At 34.9% G+C, this 21,560-nt stretch overlaps 3 protein-coding genes and 3 non-coding genes across 7 annotated transcripts in view; all 6 read right to left on the bottom strand.

The window, feature by feature from the left end:
• The window catches only part of LOC131167857 (uncharacterized), a 28,464-nt gene extending 26,953 nt beyond the window's left edge, over positions 1 to 1,511 (bottom strand). The window contains exon 1 of the mRNA XM_058126866.1: positions 145 to 1,511. Coding sequence (XP_057982849.1) covers positions 145 to 1,377 — 1,233 coding nt within the window. The 5' untranslated portion in view covers positions 1,378 to 1,511. The remainder of the gene's footprint in view (positions 1 to 144) is intronic.
• Positions 1,512 to 3,813: 2,302 nt separating this feature from the next.
• On the bottom strand, positions 3,814 to 8,306 carry LOC131167856 (small ribosomal subunit protein uS7-like). Its single transcript, XM_058126865.1, has 4 exons — positions 8,073 to 8,306; positions 4,688 to 4,959; positions 4,255 to 4,458; positions 3,814 to 4,126 (listed from the first exon to the last, which is right to left on the bottom strand). Exons 1-4 carry the CDS (start codon positions 8,163 to 8,165, stop codon positions 4,072 to 4,074), a joined length of 624 nt encoding a protein of 207 aa, XP_057982848.1. The 5' UTR covers positions 8,166 to 8,306; the 3' UTR covers positions 3,814 to 4,071.
• Positions 6,526 to 6,610, bottom strand: LOC131143612 (small nucleolar RNA R11/Z151). The gene has a single exon (XR_009133597.1). It is a non-coding gene; the product is annotated as a small nucleolar RNA R11/Z151 (small nucleolar RNA).
• Positions 8,307 to 9,649: 1,343 nt separating the features above from the next.
• On the bottom strand, positions 9,650 to 16,042 carry LOC131167855 (small ribosomal subunit protein uS7-like). 2 transcript variants are annotated; one of them, XM_058126864.1, is made up of 4 exons: positions 15,767 to 16,042; positions 10,510 to 10,781; positions 10,108 to 10,311; positions 9,650 to 9,964 (listed from the first exon to the last, which is right to left on the bottom strand). In XM_058126864.1, exons 1-4 carry the CDS (start codon positions 15,851 to 15,853, stop codon positions 9,910 to 9,912), a joined length of 618 nt encoding a protein of 205 aa, XP_057982847.1. In that variant the 5' UTR covers positions 15,854 to 16,042; the 3' UTR covers positions 9,650 to 9,909. The 2 variants fall into 2 exon arrangements, with proteins under 2 accessions (XP_057982847.1, XP_057982845.1); XM_058126862.1 differs by having other exon boundaries at positions 9,650 to 10,311; positions 15,767 to 15,984.
• On the bottom strand, positions 13,029 to 13,142 carry LOC131143613 (small nucleolar RNA Z152/R70/R12). Its single transcript, XR_009133598.1, has one exon. It is a non-coding gene; the product is annotated as a small nucleolar RNA Z152/R70/R12 (small nucleolar RNA).
• LOC131143609 (small nucleolar RNA Z157/R69/R10) lies at positions 14,073 to 14,166 on the bottom strand. The gene has a single exon (XR_009133594.1). It is a non-coding gene; the product is annotated as a small nucleolar RNA Z157/R69/R10 (small nucleolar RNA).
• Positions 16,043 to 21,560: the final 5,518 nt, after the last annotated feature.

Here is a 21,560-nt window from a genome sequence, read left to right as displayed (position 1 = left end):
CTTTTCATGGGGAGACCTATCTTTAATAAATAGATAAATAAATAGCAAGGCATAAGCCAACTCCGACAAATGAAACAATCTGTAAAAATTTCAACACGGTCGCAAAAAATATTTAAAAATAAACTGGATTAGAAAACACAATACTTTTGAGCATCCCTCTGCTATTTGAGCCAGAGCAATAAGAGCTGCATGGTGCTTTTCCCATTCAGGAGCAGCCAAGTATGCGGGCAGCACCTCCGATGCGACTGGAACAATCGTATTCCCACCCAGAGCAATGGCAAGCCTATCCAAGCACTCCTGACCGACGCTGTAATTGCTAGTCTCCCCAGCATCCTCATCTTCCGTCTCTGCTCCATGCCACGCAGGTTCGTCCTCAATATGCAACAGCATCTTCATTAAAACCTCAAACAACCTCCTTATAAACTGAGGCAGCTTCCTCATCATCCCCGGAGCTCGCTCCCTTGCTTCGGCAAGGGTGATCACAAATTCAACAGCGAGGTGTCTCGTCCCTTCCTCCAATGACTCCGCCTCTGCAATCTGCAGCATTGAGGCCACAATTTCCGCCAGCTGCCGCCGCAGAAACCTGGGCTCCGTTCCCGCCAACTCGATCATCAACTCCAGCGCCTCCTGCGCTGTCGCCTCCTGACCACAATTCAACGCCTCCGTCAACGTCTGCATCATCGGCGGCAAGAGATCTTGAAACCTGTCCCGATCGGAGGCGCTGGACAAACACTGAATAAAATTGATCGCCGCCCCAAGCGCCGCGATCCGAACATCCGCGCTAGTCGACGAACACAAACACTGCAAGAACACTGAGTGCAGAGTAGTCAAGTGCGGAATTAGGGTTTCCCCTATATACTGCGCCAACTGAGCGAATATCAAAAGAGCCGACTCTCGAAGCTTCGGATCATCCGACGTCACGCACTGGAACATAAACGGCAACAGCTCGGGCCACCCTCCATCCGGGAGAATACCGGAGGCGAGCTCAGAAACGGTGTCACAGAGCTTCTTCGATATAGTTTTCGTTCCCTCGCGATGGACACAGTCCAGAAGCGTAGATTTGATCGACGCTTGCGTCGAGGGGGAGAGGCGGGGCCATATGTAAGAATCGTCACGAGTAAGCTGCTTACGGAGGAGAATCGCCGACATGGCCCGCGCCTCCTGGTGTGGGGAAGAGTGGAGAAGATGGACGAGCTTAAGAGAGAGGGCGTCCGGGTGGTGCTGCTTGCAGAGGTTGAAGAGGGACTCGGCCTGAGAGCGCTGGTCGTTGGTGGAGGACATAAGGTGGGATACTAGGGTTTCGAAGTGGACCGGGTCAGGTCCAAGAATTAGCGCAAGCTGTGCTTGCTGAAACTGAGTGTTACCATCGGAAGCCATTGGGGAGAGCTCTAGGGTTCTGCAGAGGACACTGCAAACGTGAAGAAGAAGAAGGCGCCCCTCTCTCTTCTCTCCCCCTCACACCGGAAATGAAGGGAGGGAACCGAAAAATGGCTTTCAAAAACGCGGTGTTTGGAATTTTGGATTTTTTCGTTTTTAAATTAATTGCCTATTTTTTGGGGATTGATAGTGTGATTAGGGCGGGATTATTCCTCGGTAAAGTGACGGAGCCGTTAGTGAAACAGGGTGAAGGGGCAATCCGAACTTGCCACTCATGCAATTAATTTGGTTCTCTACCACGTGTAAGCGAACTATTCGTTGTTCGCCTACTGCGGTTGAGCTGTCAGCGTTGCGTAGCCATAATTTGTGGAGGAGAAAGTGGGGGAATATGCTGCTTATGGGTTCTCTCACGTGACAGCCATCTCTTGATCGCGTGCGCTTACAACATGAAACAAGTGCAACCTACTTTAAAATGTTACAATAATACATAATACATCGGGAACAATTATATATATGAGTATAATTCATTAAAATTAAATTAATTGAATTTGAACAAAAGAGCTCGAATAGTTGAATTTGATTAAAATTTTTTATTTTTTTAGTTTATATTTCATTCCCATTGAATTCTGATTTTTGATTTTTAATTTGATTTTATGTTTAGTTAAATTAATAATTATATAAATTATATTAAAATATTATTTGTATTGAAATTTTATATATATTAACTTAATAAATTGATTCAAATTATTTATAAAATTTATAAATTTGGTTTTTCAAATGTTTTATTTCGAAGTGGGCATTGGGAAAAGATTGGCTTTACACGTGGCACACCCGAGTGGATCCATGATGGAGTGGACCCAGGAATGATTGTTTGGGCTCAGAAAGATGGAGATGAGTAATGATAGGATTTGATTTTCATATTGATGCGAGCACGAACGCGGCCTCCCTTCTAAAAAGGACCTAATTCTTCCCGCCAAAAAATGGCATGCTCGTTGGGCCCTTGGGCCCCCACCACACCATGGGCCAGGGGCTGTGGGCTGCGGCCCAAAATTGAAGCCATCTCTTCACATCTTTAAATGCACAATTTCATGTTTAATTTTAAGGTTTTGTTTAATAAACAGAGAAAACTTAAATAACATTAAATTGATTGTACTTTATAAACTAAGGGTTCGTTTGCTAGTTTTTTATTATAGATAGATTATAAAAACGCATTTAATTTTGTTGCTATTTATCAAAAATTGAAAACTAAATTTTATAATTGTTTTGAAAACTTGTTATCAAATATTTTAATAGCAGAATTTAATTATTCATTTTATATATTTTTAAATTAAAATAAAAAATTAAATGATTACATAAATTTAAATATAATTAAATTAAAAATATACATAAATTTAAAAAATTATTATTATTATAAATCCAATTACGAAATACTTTTATTATCTTCCAATTGTCATGCCCAATTAAATTTTGATTGTAAAGTAATTTTGAAAGTAGAATAATTAAGAAAAATAATTACAATAAATTTTATTCTTATTATAGTAATTTTTTAATGTGATGTTATTTGTAATTTTATTATTTTAATAATTGTTTGCTAGTTTATAGTTTTTAATTTCTATTTTTGATTTTTGATTTCCATTTCTCTAATTTTTAACAACAATACTAAACAGCACTTAAGATTACGTTCGATTTGTGTAATGTCTATTCTCAGTAATAGATTAGTTTTAAGAAATTAGTTATAATTAATTATATAAAAAATTATGCTACTACTGTAAAGCAAATAATAATATAAAATATTTTATGAATCCATAATAGGAAGTAGATAAGAAATAGTTATTCTCATAAGTTCTAAAATTTAAACTATATTTCATCTTATTTTAGTAAATAACTATTTGGCTAAACCAAATAAGCCATAATTTTATTTGTCCTAAGATCCTCTATATTTTTTTTCCTATCTTTTCTTACTTTCTCAAGAAATTTTGTCATCTTAAAGTTTATTTAATATCATTTATAATTTTACTTTCATTTGACTTTATTTATGATTTTAATATTTTATTTTTATTTAAAAAAACAGATTATCAAAACATATTTATTTACTTTATCAATTTAACAACCTGTTATCCAAATATTTTAATGTTTAGAATTAAGTCTTTTAATATGAAATTATTATGATGATTTTATCTTTAGTTATATACTTTTTATTATTTTAATTATATATATTTTTAAATTATTATTTGATTTAAAGACCCAAAATTTTCATTTGTTTCGATTTTTAAAAAATATCAACCATTGTTAATTCCTCAATTTTCAATCTCTATTTCTTGCTCAATTGATTTTCGTTTTCATAATTTTTAATAGTGATCCTAAACTATTCATAACAATTTGGGGGCAATGTGGCATAAAATTCGATTGAAGAACACTTTGCCATGACACAAAAAATTTAAAGCATTGAAACAATAAGATGGTGCTTAAGATCATCATTAACGTTCAACAATATCTGCTCAAACTCTAAAATCCCACAAGGGAAAACCATAAATAAGAAGAACAACCATCAGACCATTCACAGCAAGGGTCTTTCAATACCAACTCACACAACTTGTCGAATGGAAAGAATCTAAAACTAACATCAAGACGGGCAAGATAGCACAATGATCCATCTTTCTTGATCTCAAGTGCAGCTATTGATCTGCAACGAACTCAGCGGTTGGCCTTGGCAACTCGCTCAATCTCGTCTTTTTTCTTGATTGCGTAGCTGAAACACAAAACACCGTCACAAAATATAAAAGAAAAAGTAAAGAATATTACATGCTGAGCAAAAGCAAAGCAAAAAAAAATTTATGTTAAAAAAAGTGACAAATAAGACCAGAATTTCTCAATAACCTGTTTGATGATCCCTTAGCAGCATTAATGAGTTCATCTGCTAAACATTCAGCTATGGTTTTTATGTTCCTGAAAGCAGACTCCCGAGCACCGGTAGTCAGGAGATATATTGCCTGATTAACACGACGCAGAGGAGAAATATCAACAGCTTGACGCCTAACAACACCGGCTGAGCCAATCCGAGTGGCGTCTTCCCTTGGTCCACTACAGAAAAAGAGGAAAAAAAATATAAATGCACACACAAAAGCGGATAATAGGAAGGAATGGGGGAGGGGGCAAAACAGGTTGCCGCAGTATTGCAATAAGATTCCAAAATTAAATTCTGACCTAGTCATACCTCTTCAACCACCGCGTACACACACACACACACACACACACGAATAAAGGTAGAATTCATGTATGCCACCAAAAATGAAGTTTACTTTATGCATACCTGTTGACCACAGCATCAACAATAGTTTGAATGGGATTCTGTTCAGTTAATAAATGGATAATTTCCATAGCATGCTTAACAATCCGAACAGCCATCAGCTTTTTCCCATTGTTCCGACCATGCATCATCAAAGAGTTTGTAAGTCTCTCCACTATTGGGCATTGGGCTTTCCTAAATCGCTTGACCGAATACCTTCCAGCTGTATGAGGGACATAAGTAGCATGTTTGGCTGGAACCACCGCAATGTAATCAACCAAGGAAAGGTCACTGACCTATAACAGAAATCCAAAATAGAGGTCAACAGGGAGCCATAATCATAAATGTGAGATCATGTGCAGTTCTTCTGAAAAATCACATCAATGACTAATTTCTGATTCTGTAAAGTAACCATAAATGTTCCCAATTTGCAAGGTGATCTACACAAATCGGAATTTCAGTTTAGATTTATGACACCAGTAATCTACACTAATATATAAAATTCTACAATATTCTTGAATTAGTGAAGCATGGTCCTTAATGCCTTCAAATTACTCTTACTAACTGAAAATAGTAAAGGACGTTTCTCAGCACACTACACAACTAACCATGTTCCATCTACTTTTTCAAATTATTATAGTTATATCCTGTTTACTATAATGCCCCTCTTTACCATTTATAATCATTCTGCACAAATACTGTTTATCTAGCTGCTTTAATCAAATCACAAAAATTCCCATACCACATTAATTACAATTCTTTCATTTTGCTTAATTATAACATCACAACTTCACTTAGTTACTAATTTGCCAACTAAGAACATGCCCAAGATGAACAGTTTGTCCCATATTAGTAAAATTAATTACCCTTATGATGAATAAACAGTATGCTTCTACCACCATTGTAGTAAAATGGGTTGTGCCAATGCTCTTTAAAAAAGAAATAAAAAATGAATGAAACAACCATAGATTTTAAAAGGGGATTCTTGTTAAGTGGGAGGAGAAGTTGTTTGTGTTTAAATGCACCCTATTGGTGTTTAATCCGCAGTTTTAAAACCTGGACCAATTACTTGCCAAACTGATGATATCAGCATTATATATATTAATAATTATAATAACAATAATAATAATATTGCTAAAGATAATGTTACAAATATGTCATTATAAGCTCATAATTGCCTATTGGCTAATTTTTAATTAAAAAATATATTTGAAATAATTTAGATAAAATTTATTTATATTCTATGCTAGAAATGTTCATAATTGCCCATTAGTAAAATCTTAGCCAAGAATAATTAATAAGACAAATTAGGAAAATTTTGTGGGACTTCTATTACTCATCAAATATCCTTGAAATATATGTAATTATAACCATGTTCTTTTTATATGAGAGGAAAAAAAAATATTCAATGATTGAGAAAAATTTTTATTATGTATAGAAGCCTTATATATACTACTGGCATGATTTTTTATCACAACAGAGAAGGAGCTCTGCTGAGTCTGCTAGCAAGGTGCGCCACCTCCTCTCCCAGAGACCCATGTTTAAAATTCCTCGCACAATTCAACACTTTTTGTATAAATGTAAATAAATTGGGTCAACCCGGTCAGTCCTCTGGGTTTGGCCGAGTTATGCTGAGTTGCCCAATTTTGGCCAGGTTGCCTCCAATTTCACTCATTTCTGGATTTAGGATGTAACTCAAACCCCGACCGGTTCTAGTCCAACGGGCCAATCCAGCTTTCAAAACCATGGATTAATCTCATCATAGCAGTCATATCCCTTAAATTTAAAAATTGAAATAATAGCATATTTGAAAACAAATGGAACAAAAATTGAAAAAGAATAATTAAAATTGCTATGGACAAGGGCTTCAGTGTGTGTAACAGTCAGATCATTGACAGATAAACTCACTGAAATCCGCTAAGATAAGTGAATTATCATCATAAGCCCTATTTTATAGATCAGCCCATCTAAACAAATCAACCATTAAAGAAATGAATAGATTTAAAACTTTAAAAAAAAAAAAGTAAAAAAGAAATCATGGAAATGGATTGCTATAGGATCAGCTAGGCGTCACAATGGGTTACTTATTTTGAATGTAGCCCACCTGATCCAACCCAATAACCTCAGTTTTCAGTTGATCTCAAAAGATTTGGAACAGTTTGGGTAATAAGATTGAGATTCCTTTTCAATTTTGGGTAAACAGTTTCAGTTTGGGTTTACAGGTTGGTACATGGTCCATAATCATTTTCCATAATGGTTTTTTGGCAATTTATAGGAGTAACCAAGCAGATGCCATCCCTAGTTGTAATAGTGTGAGAATGCAGGTGAGTCGGGTAATTTGAGAATGCACTTGCCCTGGCATCTATACATATAAGTGGAAAGATACAAGTTTGAGGATGAGAGGAGAGATTTTCTCAAACCACCATGTAATTCTCTAGATTCAATGACATCCAAACAACATTGTTGAGTCAGTGTCTTAAGATCAAAGTAAGCCATTAAAAGAGAGGAAGGAACAAACATGAGAGAGAAAAAGGAAGGGGGGATGGACAAGATCTGAGGTAGCATGCAATCAAATATAGGGTCTGGAAGTTGGGATTCTTCTACCATGCGGCTGGGCCTGATATGAGAAACCATTAAAGGGCTGCACTAAGGAGGGTACCATAGACATGAGCCTTAGTGGGCGTACAGTCTATTTCTTGCTTACATGGCTGCATTGCCAATTACCTTCCCACTCCAGTTCTATATGGGTTACGAAAATTCAAATTGAATTTAGGTTAGCAACCGGAGGTAAACCTTGGCACCAAGATATCAGAAACAGAGTGAGGGTATGTTTGAGTTAGTAGAATGACTACATTGCAATGTTTATCAAATTTTTTGAATCATACATTCTTTTCTCTTCAATTACTGTTTAATTATATTGGGCAGTGCTCATACATTCCTCTTTCTCTTCATTTACATGGATTAACAATTATTAAAAAATCATTTAATACAATATAACATGGTTTTAAGAAACATGGGTCACTATTGCCTACTGGTTTATGTAAAATTAATCAATTGATTCAATATCTAAGCCAAAAATATCACCGAAGAGCATCAGTTCGATGCCTAAAATTAGATTTGCTAGTTGCTACTCCTTTAAATCTGGGTCTAAAATCATGTCCATTAAATTCAAAAAGAGTTATCTGGATCAAAATAAGGCAAATACCCATCCTGCAAAAAAAACATATCATCATCCTCTCATAAACTACCCTATCCAAATTTGTCCAGCAAAATTTACACATGAAATTCAGAAAAAAAAAATAATAATAAAAATAACTAAACAAGACATGTCCAAGCCAGAGACTTCCAAACGCGACGAAAATTTGCTTTTAAAACATCACGACTTAAAGAGTTTAAGATATGTATAGACCTGAACATCATCGAAAGACCATCGATTGAAGAGCTTCACTTGAGACTCATTTGGATCCAGCGCACTACCAACCGCCACAGCCGCCATCTCCATTGAGAAGAGAAGGAAGCGCAGCCGAGAGAGCGGGTCGCCGTCGCCAAGAGTCTACTCCAGTGTCATCCTGCTGGTATATATACGGGAGCCTAGGGTTACCACTTACAAGTGGCAAAACGGGTAAATGATACCGGTCGGTTCGGGTCGGGTGCCAGTGAAATTGACCCATTAAGGTGAATCAAATAGATTAATTAATTAAATAGAGTATAAATTATATTTATTATCTAATAATAATTTAATAAATTTATTTTAGATTATCTTTTAATCTCATTATATCCTTAAAAAGGATAAATTAGAATCAATCCAAACTATTTTAGTTTATAAATGAAAATATAATTGTAGCCAAATAATTCATTGCGGTTTAAAGGGAAACAAGCTTCATAAATAAAAAATAGTATTCTTTTATTATTTCAATTGATTAAAAATATCTTGAAAATATAAATTTCAATAAGCCATTAATAACAAGTATAAACTATCGAAAAATCTTTGATAATTAGTCTTGTAAAAAAAATAAATAAGTAAATAAAAGGATAGTGAGTAGTGAGCAAAAGAAAATTGTTGTCTTTTAACTTTAGTAGTGGGTATTTTGAAACTTACCCACATGGAGAAGAACATTTTTAAAGCCTATAAATTTTGAAACCCAAAGCTCTAGCTAAAGATAAAAAATTCTTACCATAATATACGCACAAATAAATTTCAAGTTTTAAAGAAGAAAATTGTTAGCATTGTCACATGGTAGTAAAGTGGTTTAATACAAAAATTGTTAACCCTAACCCTACCATCTTTCTCTTAGTCATGCAATCCAACCCACCCTTTAAATCTGACTTTTGACTTTTCATTCAACTTAATCAAATTCGAACCTGGCCTTGGACCGTGCCCTCACCTCTTTGCTCCCCATTGGGGAGACCACGGTTCGATTCCTCCGAAAGAAAAAGTTTCCCTCCGGTTTACACAGACCAATGTCTAATAGCTTAACATCTAACATAGAGTTAATTTTGTTCATCTGTATTTAGTCCTTTTAGCTAACTAAACCAAACTAACGTTTGTAATCAAATCAAATACAAATGATTAAACAGAGAACATACACAAATCAAGGGTTGAATTTGACCTCCAAAGTACCCACCGAAATCTTCCTAAATGCCATCAAAAAGTAAAAAAGTCGGGCAGGGATGGGACTGCCATAAAAAATATATACACAGTTCAAATTCAATTTAAACGCCACAAACACAAATAAAATTTAGAAAAACAAACTTAAATGCAATAATAAACACCCCATCCCCAGATAAAAAATTAATAAACATACACTAAATAAATAAATAACCAAACAGTCCAACAGGCAACAAGAAATTGCTCATATTTTTTCTTTGAAAAATCAAAGCAAGGACTGCTTTCCATCAAAATGACAATCTTCGTCCCAAAATATTTTTCAACAGCATGACATGAAATCGCAATTTGTAGCAAAAACCCAGAGTTCGATCACCAAATACAGGCTGAAAACTTTTGTAATGTATAATGAAGCACATTTGAGGGCAACACAGGGTGGTGCTTAATCTTACATAAACGTTTACTGATGTCTTCTGAAACTCAAAAATGAGAACTATGCAAAACAAAAATGACCCAAATGGAACTCTTGGATGGTTGACAACCACTGGCGTCCACACTCAAATGTCTATAAAATTAATATTGAACAAACTAATATTAAGAGGTCCAGCGATCCATCTTCGGGTATTAGTCTACCACAATCTCAACGGTTGGCCTTGGCAACTCGTTCAATCTCGTCTTTCTTCTTGATTGCATAGCTGAAAAACATAAAGAAAGATTATCAGGCAAAAATAAAAGCAGAGCAAGGAAAGCAGACTGAACAGGAAAGGGGGAAGAGCAAAATAATCTTTGGAAAAAATGGCACAACAATAACATTATTGTAGTATTTCCCGAGAAGAACCTGTTTGATGATCCCTTGGCAGCATTAATGAGTTCATCTGCCAAACATTCAGCAATGGTTTTTATGTTCCTGAAAGCAGACTCCCGAGCACCAGTAGTCAGGAGATATATTGCCTGATTAACACGACGCAATGGAGAGATGTCAACAGCTTGACGCCTAACAACACCGGCTGAACCAATTCGAGTAGCATCTTCCCTTGGTCCACTGCAATGACACAAAATAATAATAATAATAATAATAGAACCCAAAAAATATAAGCAGAAAATTGAAAAAGGTGGGCAGGAAAAACAATAAACAAGAACAATGACCCACTAGTACAGTCTCTCAGATTTCAACAAGCATAAACCCATGTTTTTAAGTGCAATTTTCCCACTGACAAATGGTAATCTCAGATTCGCATACCTGTTGACCACAGCATCAACAATAGTTTGGATGGGATTTTGTTCAGTCAGCAGATGGATAATTTCCATAGCATGTTTAACGATCCGAACAGCCATCAGCTTTTTCCCATTGTTTCGCCCGTGCATCATCAGAGAGTTTGTTAGTCTTTCTACTATTGGGCATTGGGCTTTCCTGAATCGCTTTACGGAGTACCTTCCAGCAGTGTGAGGTACATAGGTAGCATGCTTGGCTGGAACCACCGCAATGTAATCAACCAAAGAAAGGTCACTGACCTGTGCCAAAAATAAAAAATAGAGGTCAGCAGAGAACCGTAACAACAACTGGGAGAAATAGGCAGTCCCATTGGAGAATCACATCAATGTGTAAAGTTAAATTCTGTAAAGAAATAACTATTTGTTTGGAGTCAGCAAGTGTCTAGCACAAAGTAAAGAGCGTCCCCGGGTCACAAGGCTCTCACTCTGCGATGGTAGGGGGAGGGTCATCACAGTGTTTGCAGCTTTACCCCTGTTTTATGTAGAGAGGCTGTTCCCTTGGACTTTAACCCGTGATCAACCAGTCACAAAGGAGCAACCTTATCATTGTCTAGCACAAAGTACAAAGAACAAAGTGCCATAAACCAACACAAAGAATTCCAGGGGTCTATTAGATATTTTGACAGCCTTTTAGAACTCTGGCTACCCAAGGCAGCAACTACATTCCAGGATGATTTTAGCCATTATAAAGAAAGATGGAACATATGACACATTATGCCCGACATTTACTTGCAAGTTCCAGTTATATCTAAACTTTGACAAAAAATATGCAAAATCACTAAACAAGTAAACATGCATAGTGGTATAGTCAATTCCTAGTTATAATTTTCCTGTAGATGCAAGATCACAACAAACATATCAAATAAACAGAAAATAAACACATAATTAAATAGTATCCTCTGTCACTTTTCCAATTTCCAGTTCCATTCTTGTTCATGACAAAATTCGTGAAAATAGCACTCTGCTGAAAAACAGAAGCAAAACAAGAATGAAAGAGGAAGCTTTCTCTCCGTTAAATGCAAGGATTTGCCTACTGAACCAAACATGTAAGTTGCAAAGCAGCCATAAAATGTACCCAATCATTTCTTATTACACATCATATAATTTCTATTGAAAATATTGCAAACATTCCAGAAAAAACACACACGCACACAGTGGCAAGAATAGAGCAAAATCTTTAAGCATTCTTGCTGATAAAGAAGAGGCAAAATTCTATTGCAAGACAGAACACAATTGATACGGAGATGATCAACTAAGAAGTTTTTGTGGGCATTGCAAAACAACTTATTTGAGAATTACAGACACCAGTAGTAATCTACTCTACCACTATTCAACTGCGGCAGCAAATAGAGAAGCATCATCCCTAAAGCCCCCTTCAAATGACACCTTTCACTTTCAGCTAATAACAGGTGTACCATTCTACTTATTCAAAATAATATCCACTTATTCACAATAATGTTGCACCAACTACTGTTTATCATTGCCATGTTTATCTAATAAAATGGTATCCTCAAGTTAATTACAATTACATGTGTACAGTATTGTGTTTAAAAATCATGCCACTTCAATCTTCCTTACTCCAGTCATTTACCACTTTGACAACTGCTATGTGCCCAATTCTGAATTTATTTCAACAGTACAGCAAATCTGAATTAATTGCCAGGATAGTTATGCCCATCTCACATTCAGAAGAAAGTGACAGCCCAGGTTGAACATGAATTCAGATTATGGTTTCATCAACACTTGAAAAGAGATAACCAAAAATTAGCCGCAGTTGCATTTTCAACCTGAAATTATGAATTTTCCTATCCACATCACCTGGGTACAAACATCTTTAATCAGATCAAGAAGAATTAAAAAGCTCTTGTGACATTTTCAGGATGCGACTTCCAGAGAGATGGAAGAAACCTTATATTTGCGGCTCCTCAAAAGTAAATCAGGGCCTTTATGCAGTGCGGGCCTCATTAGAGACAACAACAGGGTTTTGTTTGAAGTTAGGAGGGTGAGTGTTCAGAAACTTGTAATTGAGACTGACTCACCGCCAAAACTCATCTAAAGTTCAATTCCTTATGCCTATTCTAATCACATGCAAGGAATTGCAGATGAACTTGATTTGACTAAATGGCACATAAATATTTAACAATCAAGACATGCCTAAACAACATAATGGCATTCGTTATTTTAACCATATCCTCACTAAACTAAATGATGTTTTCAAGTTTTCTGCATGAGTTTTCTAGAAATTTTTAAAAAAAACTGACACAAGGTGACATTTATAATTATTTTAAAAACTATAAAACTAAAAAATAAAAAGAACTCTACATAAGTGCACAGCCTTAATACTTCAAAATTTTCACATTAATAAGGGGAATGTAAGCTTCTCAATCTTAAAGCTACATAAAATTATATAACATCAAAACACATGCAATTCAATATTTGATAAAGGATTGAAACCAAGTAATCCACCATATATTTTTAGAGGGATTTTGTGCTCAGTGGAAGAAGAAGTCATTTATGACTAAATGGGTTCAAAGCAAGACCACAGAGGTCCTGTCCACTAGCTCTCAAAACACTTTTGGTGTTTAATCTCATCATAGCATCGAAGTCCTTTTTGTTCATTTAAAGCAGTGCAACTGTGCAATATCCAAAACCAGATGAAACAACAAATTCAAACAAATAATACAAACATAAAGTAACAGATCAAAAGAGTTATGAATATTTTGTGGATATGGGTTTTGGTGTGTGTAACCATGAGATCATTGACAAGTATCTCTGAAATCCAGTAAAATAATTTGATAATGGAGAGAGGGTGAGAGATACAGGGAAAATTGGAAATGGATTACTATGGGTTGACGTGAGGGATGTCAATTGGTTATCTTTTCTAGGTAACCTACCCAATCCAACCCAATTACTTTGGTCATGGGCTGTCCTTAAAAGTTTTGGAATGGGTTTGGTAACAAGATTTAGATAATGGAATGAATCCCTAGTACCCAATAAAATTCAAACCATTTATAGTATATAATAATATTATTTTTATATTTATATAGATAAATACATGATCTGTATCTCGAGCTTGAGTGAGAAGTAACACAAACCTATGTCCTGAAAAGTAAAGTGCAATGCATTTGCCACCAAACAAATTTAAACTCATTACCTTACAGATATGATTTGGTCGCATACGTGTTGTTGAAATTATTTAAGAACTTACTATTTTTTAAAGTACATAAATTTTGAACAACTCCATTTATCAATAATTATGCAGCTTTGGTAGGTTTCAGCTTTTAGAAATTAAAAAGGTTTGGTTTAAGCTGATTCCCAAGATTGAAGTGATGTGAAAAGGCAAGATGGATAATTTGATAATAGACTTTGGCCTGCTCCTATACAAATCCATGGAAAACAACAATTGTAAGAATAGAGCTTCCCAAACTACACTGCAATTCTCCAGATTTCACAACCTACAAAGCCTAGACTAGAGCAGGTTTCCTAAAATGAGAGGGTTAAAAAAAAAGGAAAGATATACATCGACTTCAGAAGAGTGCTCAGACAGCCAAGGGTCTGTCTTCAGTTTCTGGGACAGTCCCAGATCAGAAACTCTAGTCCAGAATAGTGTCATCACTGCACACACGAGAGATAGGCAAGGGACAAGGAGAAAGAGAGCATTGATAAAGAGTGCATTTGTGTGTGTGAGAGAGAGTGAGAGAGAGAGCGAGAGAAAAGCAAGAAGTAGAGAGAAAACAAGATCTAAGTTCATATGCAATCAAATATTTAGGGTTTGCGTTCACCACTTAGCTTCCACGCAAATTAGGGTTTCAAAGAGTTGGGCTACTGTTTGGTAGTTGTAATTTGTTAACCAACCAACTGGACATGATACAATAAATTGGTAAAGGATCGCAAAGAAGAGGCTACATTGTGGCGATGGACCTGAGTGGATGATAAATTATTTGTATACATTTATTGCGTTCAGTAGCTGCTTTATTAATTATCTTACTAATCCATATTGTTGGGGATAAAAATTAGTTTCATTCTTTTTTATTTTTGGGGAGGGAGGGGGGAATAGTTATGGGGAGAAATGAAAGGGTACAAGTGTGCAACCATTAGAGTTAAAGCCCTAAAATCTCGTCAAAATTAAAGCATAAGCCATTAAACCTGCTGGAAGCTTACCTATAAAAAAGGGGTTTTGGTTGTGGGAAGGGGACAGACACAAAACTCAGTTTACTATTGCTATTCTTTTGTCATCTCTTACATCCCCTGACTTAATCATCGAAGTGATCACCGGAGAGATCCACCAAGGTGGATCCCCCGAAGAACACCATGGGTCCTCTTCAAGCTCTTTTATTGTTTGAAGTTGGAGGTTTATAGCAAATTGATCCTACGAATTCAGGGGACAACACCAATTCTATATGGATTACAAAAATTGAGATTGAATTTAGGTTAGCAAGCGGTGGTGAAGACCTAGAATTAAGAGATCAGAAGTAGAGTGAAGTTATACTGTGTTGGTTGGACTCCCCTTCTCCGTCTTTCTCTTCCCACCGAAACAGTTGAACACAATTACAGAAATATCATTTATATATGACATAGTTTAAGTAACAAAGGCCACAACTGGTTTATGAAAAATCTAATCAATTGATTCCATATCTGAGCCAAAGATCTCACTGAGAAGCATCCACTAGTATAAGTCGAATTGCTCCTCCGTCAAGCCTAGCTCTAAAATCAAGTCCATTCATTTTAGATGTATTTATATGAATCCAAGTAATGCAATATCCATCCTACAAATAACTACATCGTCGTCCTCCAATAAACTGGACTACCTCGGATTCTCCACCAAAATTTGAACACGTAAACCCTACAATTTCTGAAGCCGGGTTATATGTGTTTGTGTGCGCGCGGGCATGTTCAAAACAAAACCGAAATTGAAATTTGCATAAGAAAAACTAGACAAAAAACAATTACCTATTCCTGAGCGAGTAGTGGCGGAAAATAAACTTAAAACTCTGAAAAATTCAAGCCAAGTATGAAAAAAGTAAGCAAAGAAAACAAAATTTAAAAGGAAAATGACCTAGATTTGCAGATGGCTGCAGTAGCGCACGGCATACAGTATACGTGAAACTCAGAAATAACAGATCGTAAATAAATAAATCAGATGCGTCTCAACCAGACTATTCCAAACACGAACAAACCTTGCTATTAATAAGTCGTCAATGAAAGGGATTATGCTATGTACTGACCTGAACGTCATCGAAAGACCAGCGATTGAAGAGCTTCACTTGAGACTCATTTAGGTCCAGCGCAGAACCAACCGCCACATCTGCCATCTGCGGAGAAGAAGAGGAAAACGAAGTGGACAGAGGAGGTACGAAGTGGACAGAGGAGGTTGCCGGCGCTAGATCACCTCCATGGCCGTAGCTTGCTGGTATAAGTATGGAAGCTTAGGGCAGTGCTTCTATTTCATTTTCCAATTTTGCCCATACTGCTTTCTTAAATAAATTATAATAATAATTATCATCCAGGATAAATAAATATAAATTTCATTGTAAAAAGAGAAAATTCTAGCATGGAAATAAAATTTTAAAAAACTCGCAGTGTGAAAACTTTTGATTTTGTATGAATATGCAATCATGATTTATAGGTTAAAATGTGATGAAAGTGTTTAAATTATTGACAATTGTTTGGATCATGTAATCATCAAAAATTCACAACTCTTCTAATCGTGCGATCAAATAAAGTAGTAAAGTGTGAGAATTGTTGTGTTCTAATTGTATAATAAATAATCTAATAATGTAATGTTGAAGTATGAGAATTATGGACCTTTTCCTAGACATATAGCCATCGACCTTCTAGTCATCGATGATGAAATATGAGAATCATTGACTTTTTTTCTTCTTCTTTTTTAATTCTCAGGCATGCATTTTTTCTAGTCATACAATGGTGAGAAATGAGAACTGTTGACCTTGTCCCGAAATGCAATTACTAACCTACACTCAATCGTGTGAAATCCAATGGTTAGTCATTTCCTCCAATTGCTAAAGTTATATTTATCGTTGCCAAAATTTGTCCAGTAGAATTTAGATCAAATACGATTTTGATCACCTACCAATAATGAGAAAAAAATAGCTTAGAGGACCTAATGTTTTCTCTAGGGGATCACTCAAATGTCTAAGTCGGAAAATTTATGAATATTATATGAATGCAATGACAAAATGTGCAAGTGAAATAACGATATGAGATTTCTTACCTTCCTCAATAGGTTATTTTTATAGCCATTTGTGGTACCTCCCTATTGATTTTTCTACTAATGGATTGCATGGATTACATTTCAATATGTGCTACTATGAAGTAATTATTAGTGATATGTTACTTGGAAGTAAAGTTAGTGTGCCAACCTTTTGCTTTAGTTAACTGACGTCATATCGTTTTAATTGATACCTTCATGTCCTTTTATTTTTTGGTTTATATAAGTTAATGTCGAGTTTAATGTTAGGGTTTCTTTTAGGTTACGTCAGTTGCCCCCCCTACTCTACAGTCTCAAGGTACTTTTCCAGCTCGAGAGTATATCGTATTTACTATAAGTCATTTTATTATCACGATATTTGAATTAAGTTATCATGTGAATATCTTTGAGACTCGTGAGTTGTGCACCAAATGAGTCAATACTTTGTCATATAGTGTTTGTTTTTTGTTGTCATGTAAGCGATACTTATCAAATGGAAATTTTTGGGTCTTATAAATGGTGCTTGTCCAATTGGTCAATTTTTTGCCGAGTAGTGTTCGTCTCTTATTTCCTCACGAGTGGCGCTCATTAGATTGACACTTTTTTCGTCTCATGAATGGTGCTCACCACGTGAGCCAATTTCTTGCCTAACAGTGACCATTTATTGTTGCCTCATGAGTGGTGCTCATTTGATTAATATTTTTGTTGTCTTATAAACGTCACTCATCAAATAGGCTAATTTGTTGCCAAACAATGCATGTCTTTTGTTGCCTTATGACTGATGCTTATTAGATGGACATTTTTTAGTCTCATGAGTGGTGCTCATCAGATGGGATATCTTTTTGTCGAGTAGCGCAAGTTTTTTACTACCTCGTAAACAAAACTTATCAAATCGACATTTTTGAGTCTTATGAGTCGTACTCATTATATGAGTCAATTTTTTATCAGGTAGTGTCTATTTTTGCTGTCTCGTGAGCAATGTTTGTCAAATGGGCATCTTTGGGCCTTGTGAGCAATGTTCATTAGATGGGAAATTTTTTTATTGGGTAGTACTCATCTTTTGTTGTCTTATAAATAATGTTCATCAGATTAACATTTTTTGGGTCTCACTAGTGGTGCTCATCAAATGGGCTAATTCTTTATCGAGTAGTGTCTGTCTCTTGTTGCCTAATCAGCGATGCTCATCGGATGGACTTTTTTGGACTTTTACGAGTGGTGCTCATTGAATGGGTCAATTAGTTGTGAACCAATGTCCGTCGTTTGTTGCCTCGTGTGTGGTGTTCATTATATGAGAATTTTTTTTATCGAGCATTGTTCGTTTATTGTTGCTTCATGAGTTGTGCTCATCTGATAGAATGATTTTTTTATCAAGCAATGTTCATTTTTTGGGTAAATTTCCCCAGCATTATTCATATCTCACAAAGCCTTCCGATTTGTGCAACAATTTATTTTCTCCTATAAATAATCCCTTTCCCCTTCTTATATTCTTTATACCTGGAAGGGAAATATTTACTAGAGGTATGTGTCATGACTCCTCTCTTAATGATTTCATCAACGTCTCTAGTATGTTTTCTCTTCAAATATGATTTGCCTGTTCTGTGTTGATAACCTCTTCCATATTTATTGATTTATATGTTTGTACCATTAGCTCTCCCATATCGATTAGATATTTATTTTCTATGGAATTTAGGAAGTCACACTATTGCAAAGCCAGTATTATGGTGGCTACCATTGCTCCATGGTTCAAGGTTTTTATCTCTAAAGTTGTATTAATAAAACGGTGCATGAACTATTTCAGCATATTTTTTTTCTCTTAATATAAGACTCATAAGGTGGGTTGAAGACTTTGTCATTTTTCAACTACTGACGAAATGCCCCACAAATTGTGGCTCCATCTCATAAAAAGACTAAACCAAGCCAACTTCAATGTCTGGTACCTTGCTTAGCATTCCCCTTCATGGTTGCTACAAATGCTAAACTTATAATGGCATTAGGCGCACCTTGCAATTGCATTAATATTTTGAAGTGTTGAGGTGGTATAGGGCATCTTGAATTTATCGGGTTGAGGGATCTCCATTATTTCCTCGATAAAGGGCTCATAAGATATAGCCGAGTTTTCCCTTATCAGGAGTTGGCTGCAAACTTATTTTACTAACTTTCTCAATTGATCAAATTTCTTAAGTTTTTCTTCAAAATCCTAAGACAGTTGCTCATTTATGCCCACAATGTTGGCTCCTTCTACTCTCTTTGTCGAATATGAATTTCTCAAGGTAGCTTCACGTGGTACCACTGGTTTATCCTTAGGTGTCATTTTTGTTTGAACTGCCCTGAGGCATGTTCTACAATATCCTTTTCTTTCTCCTCCCCCCCCCCCTCTGTTGTGATATCATGTTAAACATATCTTCTACTCTCATTTGGAAGGTTAGAAATTTGTCACAATTTACGACAAATTGTCTAGTGGTGGGGAGTGAACCTACCAGGGCGATTGATATCCAATAACAAGTTCAAACTCAAAATTTCTTGATGCATCTATGATTGAGTTATAAAAATAAATCCTTCTACGTTTCTCACATATAATACCAATTGTTGTAATCAAAATTTACACGTGCAACAATGTGATATTGGTCATTCCTTAATCATATATGAGAGTTGAAGAGTACAAAGTGTTTTTTTTTCCCTATGAATGAGGATCACATGACACAAGTGTGATACAAAATCCTACCCACCCTTCAAGCTCAAGCCTCCATGGACACGGAGCAATGGTAAGCGCTGAGAAGGTTAGCAGAGGATTGTGAGTTCGAATCCTTGTTGATGCTTTTTGAGGGTGGCCTGTTTACGTGGGTTTAAACCGCTCACGACACGTGTCATGGGGTGAAGAATCGAGCGAATGGTTAGCCAAGTAAGCGCCGAGATTTGTAAACCACATTCGACTTAATCATGAGGGACGCACTATAGGGGAGGGGTGTCACTTCGGGGGGTTGGTATAGCACAAGGGGGTCCGAGGAGCTCATTGGTGGTTGGAGTCCCCACGTTAAAAAAAATATGTATATGTTCAACACAACCCCTATAAGTAACATGTATCATACTCATATTTACCTACTAAAAATAAATTTTTGTGTTATCTTATATTTCATCTATCAAATGTTTTACGAAGTTCCTTATTCCTCCTATTGTATAAAAAAGGAGCAAAGGTACTCATAAATATGCATACAATTTTGTCTAACTGTCACTATGTATAAAGTTAGAGTACTTATTTTAGACTACATTATTAGATTCATATGGCATTGATATTTTCAATCTCCTCGTCCTATTATTTGTAAATGTTTTTTTTTTTTTTGACAAAAGAAGAGTAACATTGGAGTTTTTAGCACTACTATACAAAATTATGAAAATGAAAACCACAAACGAAAATTTAAAATCATAGATAAAAACTAAAACCCAAAAATCGACAATCTATTTGATTAATATATTTTAAATCAAAATAAGTTAAAATTTTGATTGAACAAATATTCATTTTTAGTCTCTAAACACAATAATAAATTTTAAATATAATTAAATAATAAAATAGAAAAAAATCAAAATTTAAAATATTATAATTAAAGTATAAATTATTATATTTTGAAACTCATTTTGAGTGGCCTAAGAACAATTTTTTCGTGCATGCCGAATAAAAATAATAAAACAAAAAAGCTTTGAAATAATTTTATTATTTTTTCAAAATTTTTAGAAAAATTTATGAATATTTCATTTAATTATAGTTTAAATCACATGATCATTATATTTCAATTTTAGTTAAAAATTATGCATAATATGAATCTAATCCATAAAAATTGATTTTTAATATTAAAATACTCATCATTACTAAAATAAATGTATTATCATAACATGTATTCTTGATGCAAAAAAAAAAAAAAAAGAAACATAAACAACCCGATAATTTATTTTTTATTTATTTACAATTTTACAAAAAGTGTTGCATCCTTTGAGTCTTTTTTGACGATTCACACTTGGGCTGTATCCTAAAACCCAATAAATGATGCTTGTGCGGAGATTGAAGAATTGAAGTTACAATCTTGAAAATTGAAAAATATGGATTGAAGAATGTGGATTACTTCACTTCATTAAAATTTTAAACTATTGATTTTATCTTTTGATGAAGAATCAGCTGTCTACAGGTTTTATTTTGTTAAAAGTATGAAACATTATAAAAAATTAAAATGGTCAATAGATTTTTAACAACCTTATGAAAAATAAATGTTAAATATCCTAAAAAATCAGCTAAAAATTGGAAAAACTATAACCAAACCACTAAATGTTCGGTTCTCCATTGAAGAACACATTCAGTTCAGTTTCGATTTTGGTTTGAAAATTTCAAAAACCAAATAATTTGGTTCGATTTTCGGTTCTGATCATAACTGAACTGCACCGAACCGTGTACTCCCCTAGTTGTGGGGATGAGTATGGTTCGGTTAATCGAACCAACCCCCTTCCAAACCGTTTTCAATTCGTTAGAAAATACAAACCAAAAGTGAATCACTTTAAAATAGTTGATCGAAATATGATTAGCTAAATTTAAGGCTAATATTCAATGTGAACCAACTCATTATGTATATTTTTTTTAAAAAATTTTGAAGTCACTATGGATAAAATTTGTTCCTTCAGAATATTTGACATGTAAATTTAAAATATTCATCATAAAAATTGAAGCATCAGTATAACAAGACTTATTTTTTTTGAAAATTAATTATTAAAATGTAATATATTATATATAATAAATATTTATATATGTTTATAGTATATTGATTCGATTT

This window comes from Malania oleifera, chromosome 11, assembly GCF_029873635.1.
Source record: "Malania oleifera isolate guangnan ecotype guangnan chromosome 11, ASM2987363v1, whole genome shotgun sequence".
Taxonomy (NCBI): Eukaryota; Viridiplantae; Streptophyta; class Magnoliopsida; order Santalales; family Ximeniaceae; genus Malania; species Malania oleifera.
The sequence above is the reverse complement of the archived record's forward strand: the minus strand, read 5'-3'. Positions and strand labels throughout refer to the sequence as shown.

What these genes read in the sequence shown, in the direction of transcription:
- LOC131167856 (XM_058126865.1), bottom strand. Translation starts at nt 8,165, where the DNA reads ATGGAGATGGCGGCTGTGGCGGTTGGTAGTGCGCTGGATCCAAATGAG. An exon ending in GTTGATGCTGTGGTCAACAG is followed by an intron (nt 4,459 to 4,687) that starts GTATGCATAAAG and finishes CTTTTTCTGTAG; the next exon opens with TGGACCAAGGGAAGACGCCA. An exon ending in GCTAAGGGATCATCAAACAG is followed by an intron (nt 4,127 to 4,254) that starts GTTATTGAGAAA and finishes TTTGTGTTTCAG; the next exon opens with CTACGCAATCAAGAAAAAAG.
- LOC131167855 (XM_058126862.1), bottom strand. Translation starts at nt 15,853, where the DNA reads ATGGCAGATGTGGCGGTTGGTTCTGCGCTGGACCTAAATGAGTCTCAA. An exon ending in GGTCTTTCGATGACGTTCAG is followed by an intron (nt 10,782 to 15,766) that starts GTCAGTACATAG and finishes TTTTTGGCACAG; the next exon opens with GTCAGTGACCTTTCTTTGGT. An exon ending in GTTGATGCTGTGGTCAACAG is followed by an intron (nt 10,312 to 10,509) that starts GTATGCGAATCT and finishes GTGTCATTGCAG; the next exon opens with TGGACCAAGGGAAGATGCTA.